The following is a 4,766-nucleotide window of genomic DNA, read 5'->3' as shown; positions in this document are numbered from 1 at the left end:
TACATATTTTTTTAAAATAAAGTTGGGAAATATGTTTTGAAAACGTATATCTAAACACATTTTTATCTTCAAACCAAACTTCACCCAAATCAAATTTTTCAAAATAAATTTGGAAATCTATGGTCAAACACTAGCTTAGTGTTTGTATATATTTTGGCTCAAAACCAACTACTGAGCTAATTTGGGGTTTGGAATTTTGCCAAAATGTAGGCAAAATCTATGGTCAAACACGTGTTTGCCAAATAAAATCCAAATTTATTTTGACAAAATCTATTGCCAAACGTCGTACCGAAATATATATTATATTGTACAATTCACATATTATTAGTTATAACATAAATATAAGACATCTTAAATTTTACTTTCCTTTATTCTCTAAATTCATCAATAACTCTTACTAGTAACAAGACATTTCTAATGATCAAATTTATTTTTTTATATATAGTTTTTTCTCTTTGGGTTGATATTTGTTAATTTTGGACAAAACTTTTATCAACAAACGTTTTTAGTTTTGTACTTTCGAGTACTTTAATTAAGAATAATACCGTCGAAGTTACCAAATCAAATAAATCGAAACCGAAAGGAGAAAAATCGAACCATACCGAATTTAGTTATATACGATATTGGAATAGCATTTTACAAAATCAAATACCGAAAATACCAAACCAAAATATTTAAATATCGTACCGTACTGACCGAACACCCTGAACACAATGCACCATCATTAACAAAAATGAAGAGCACAAGGCCTTTTTTTTGGAAGTTTTATTCCATAACACCTCATCTACATGGCTACTCCAAGAAATAAGCATATGGAGTGCCATTAAAATACATCAAAATTTCACTACAAAATAGCAATAATAAAACAATACCACCATTTAATATCCTCCACTAACTATACTACTTAATCCTCTATCCTTCCTTTTTTTTTTCTTCAGCCTCCTCCCTATCCCAACCTTTTCTATATTTTTTTTCATTTTGAAATTAAAATAATAACCCAAAAAATGGTAAAATAAAATAAAATAAAACAAAACTCCATCCTTCTCCTCAACCTCCTATTACTATGGTTGTTGACAACTCAGGATATTATTATTATTAACAGCTGGTGACAATTCTTTTCATGCTAAAAGCATGGGACCTTCCCTATTTTTCCACCCTTTTCTCTCTTTTTCAAATTTGCTTTTGTCTGCGACTGACTTTTAAAAGCCACACAATAAATCTTCCATTAAGGGGTTAAAAAAATTCAGATTTTCATGACTTCTTTTCCCTCTAGTCCCCTCAAGAAATGGATGATGTTGTGTCAAGTTTCCTCCTTTTAGCATCTGGACTATTACTGTGTGATGAATTTGGACACGAGCCAACTGTTCCTTCACCACTTTTATAGCTCAAACATGCAGCTTCTAACACCCCATTGGGACTTTGAGGTACTAATGCAGCAGCTGCTGCAGTAGTGGTAGCACTAGTCCCACTAACCAATGTCAAATCTTGAATCAACTCAAGACACTTCATCACTCTGTCCTGTAAAATCACAGAAAATTAAAAAAATTAAACCCCACTTAAAATAAATAAATAAAAACAAGTTGGTAATTTTTAATGCATCAAGAATCAAGAGGCTTTTTTATTTTATTTGATGTGATAATCAAGAAATCCCAGGTAGGGAAACATTGGTGCAGGGTAAAACCGCGTACAAAGACTCATGATGCTCTCTTTTTTAATCAAGAAATCCCCGGGGAGCTACGGTGCAGGGTTCGAAACGCGATGGATAATGATATTGCCTTTTTTCCCTTTTCGACTTAAATACTAATGGCTTTTGTGTGTCGTTGCGTCCAAATCTATGACATGCGCCTAACCTATGCATCACGTGTTGTACTCTTTCCACTCGTCCAAAGTCGGGGTGGGGGACAAGAATCAAGAATTTTATAACATGGGGCACCAACCAAAAATTTTCACCTTTTCTACTTGTTTGGAGAAGCAAGGCATTGCCTTATCAATGTCTTTTGCTTGTGGCCTTTCCCCTAAAGAAACAGACATTGCCACTGCTGCAGCAATTTCAGAAGGCCGGAATTCCAAGAAGTCAATACCTGCATTCAATTTTCCCAACCAAAGACTGAATCAAACACTTAAATGATCCTAAGGACCAAAAAATGGTACAATTTGAATTCAATTGTACCATTGATCTAGAAATCAAAAAGAATGTGGTGAGAGTAAAAACCTTTTATTGTGCTTAATATTAGTTGCATTGATCTAGAAATCAATTGCCTTGATTGGATTTGATCAGCATTCATCTTTCTCATAAAATAATCAATGAATTTGCAAGGTGTATAAGCCTGCATTCTCCATTTCAATGTGCTCAATACCATAAGCTCCATCCTTTGTATTGTTTTACCTTCAAATAAATACTTAGGCTCCTCAACCTGTCCAAAAAAAAAAACTCAAGATTTACTACAAACACTCTAATCCAAGAGAATGAAGGGGAGCGGGGATACTTAGCGTAACCGGTAAAGTTATTGTCATGTGACCAGGAGGTCACCGGTTCGAGCCGTGGAAACCGACTCTTGCAAAAATGCAAGGTATGCGGGCAAAACAACCTTATGGTCCGGCCCTTTCGCGGAACTCGCGCATAGCAGGAGCTTAGTGCACCAGAGTACGCTTTACTCTGATTCAAGAAACCTTAATCATATAAATATTAACAAAACAAGTTCTTGAATGTATATTTTTATTCACCTGTAAATCAACAGTCAAGGGAACATTAATCTCTTCCATTTTAACTGCAAGGGATAAACAAGCAACAGCTAACAATTGAATTGTCCAAGTTTTACCTCCCTGTAAATCCAAGGTAAAAAAAAAACAATTTAGCAGAATGTAGAAAAACAACCAATAGTGAAAAGTTCAAACATAAAGAAACAAAGTGTAAGACAAATTATATAAAGTAGACTTACTGGCAATTCATACAAAGATAGAAACCTATCAAGGTAATTTATTGACAAACAAAAACTCAGCTCTCCAAATCCATAATGCACATGAGCCTGCAACACACAAAAACAAAATCAAAAATTAATAATACTAATTCAGAAAAATCACAATAAAAGGTGTACATTTTACTCTTGTTTGTTAAAATCAGTCAATGGATGCCTAATTATGTCCCACTAATCAATGTCATTTTCAAGTAAATTCCTAAGAAAAATACAAAAACCAAAGAAAATGACATCAGATATTTAAAAAAACTCCATTTTCAGGAAAAAACTAGGAACTCAATGAGAAAACTAGCATTTACCAAAAAAAAGGGTAAAACAATAAGATGGTATTAATGCAAACATAGAGTTGTTTAAAATGGAATATAAAGTCCTAAATTTTCAAACTTTTTCCTAATGACCAATCAAGAATTAACATAAAATTACAACAATAACAATCACTCCCAAAAAATCCGACGAGTGGGGTCTAAGGAGTATAATGTGTACGGCTGTAAGCAGACCTTAACCCTACCCCTAATGAGTAGAGAACCGGTTTTCAAAAGAAACTCGATTCAAGAAGACGGAAAGGACAGAAGAGAATGGCACAATATATTAGTACCATCAAAACAATTAACATAAAATTATGATCAAAAAAAGAAAAAAAAAAAGCCAATAATAACCTTCCAAATCCAATTAAGAGCTTCTCTTCTAACATTCAAATCCAAGTCACCATTTCTCAACCTCTTAAGATAATCATCTTTAGGACAAAAATCTTTTTCCCTTTTCAACATAAAACCAAAGGTTTCGTCACTTAAACTTGGAAATAATTCAACCAATAATGTCTCTGATTTGCCATAGTTATTAAAGCTCAAAACTTTACTGTTTTCTTGAACTGTTTTTTGGTCAAAATCAAGATCATCAAAATAAAGACTACTCTTAGTTTCTGTACAAAAAAGTAGGTTTGAGGCTACACAGCCATTATTGCTGTTTTCAGCCATTAATTGAAAACGAAGCCAAAAAAAAAAACAGCCTTTGCTATTAAAACCCTTTAATCAAAATCCCATCTTTACAAGTTTGAATTTTTTTTCAAGAGAAAAAGATTTCTAGAGTTTTTTGCATGTAAATATTTGTAGCAATTTTTTCATTTTGGAGTTTTAATAGAAACAGAGAGAAAAGAGGAAGAAGGAGAGTGTAGAGAGTAATGTGGGGTTTGGAGACTGTTCTGAAGAAGAGAAGAAGAAGGTTTTATGTAGAAAATGGACATTTGTGTTTAGGTTAAAGGATAGATTTTGGGGAGAGAAGCCTATGGAATTTTGGATTCTATATAAACAAACACAAAAAGGAAATAAAATATATATATATTGCATATAACGTTAAATACGGGAATAGTATTGCACACTAAATTTTTTTAAAAGTGTGTCAATTACAAACCACTTCGATATTTGACCACATCTACTTAAATATTGCTATTACACGCGCCAATCGACATCTGACACGTGTCATAAACTGGAAAAAAAACTCGGCCCACCACCCTACTCCACCCCCTCTTCTCATCTTCCCAAAGAAAAAAAAAACCCCCACCCCCTCCTCATCTCCCCAACCCCATCATCTTCTCCATCACCACCATACTACCGCCAACCTTTCCACTACAAGCAGCTTCTTCCCTAACTATAGATATAAGACTACTTATTTGCCTTCCGAGGTTAAGCTCTACCTCCATCTGCATAAGGCTACTTATCGGCCTTCCGAGACTAAGCATTGTCTCCATCCTGCATAAGGTTATTTATCTGTCTTCCGAGGTTAAGCTCTACCTCC

At 33.9% G+C, this 4,766-nt stretch overlaps 1 protein-coding gene across 1 annotated transcript; it reads right to left on the bottom strand.

Annotated features, from left to right (window-relative positions):
- Nucleotides 1–705: 705 nt before the first annotated feature.
- On the bottom strand, nt 706–4,259 carry LOC107776537 (cyclin-D4-1-like). Its single transcript, XM_016596453.2, has 6 exons — nt 3,632–4,259; nt 2,940–3,026; nt 2,725–2,823; nt 2,213–2,414; nt 1,951–2,081; nt 706–1,518 (listed from the first exon to the last, which is right to left on the bottom strand). The coding sequence occupies exons 1-6, from the start codon at nt 3,947–3,949 to the stop codon at nt 1,279–1,281; spliced, it is 1,077 nt and encodes a 358-aa protein (XP_016451939.1). The 5' UTR covers nt 3,950–4,259; the 3' UTR covers nt 706–1,278.
- Between the last annotated feature and the right edge of the window lie 507 nt (nt 4,260–4,766).

This window comes from Nicotiana tabacum, chromosome 11 (assembly GCF_000715075.1).
Source record: "Nicotiana tabacum cultivar K326 chromosome 11, ASM71507v2, whole genome shotgun sequence".
Taxonomy (NCBI): domain Eukaryota; kingdom Viridiplantae; phylum Streptophyta; class Magnoliopsida; order Solanales; family Solanaceae; genus Nicotiana; species Nicotiana tabacum.
The sequence above is the reverse complement of the archived record's forward strand: the minus strand, read 5'-3'. Positions and strand labels throughout refer to the sequence as shown.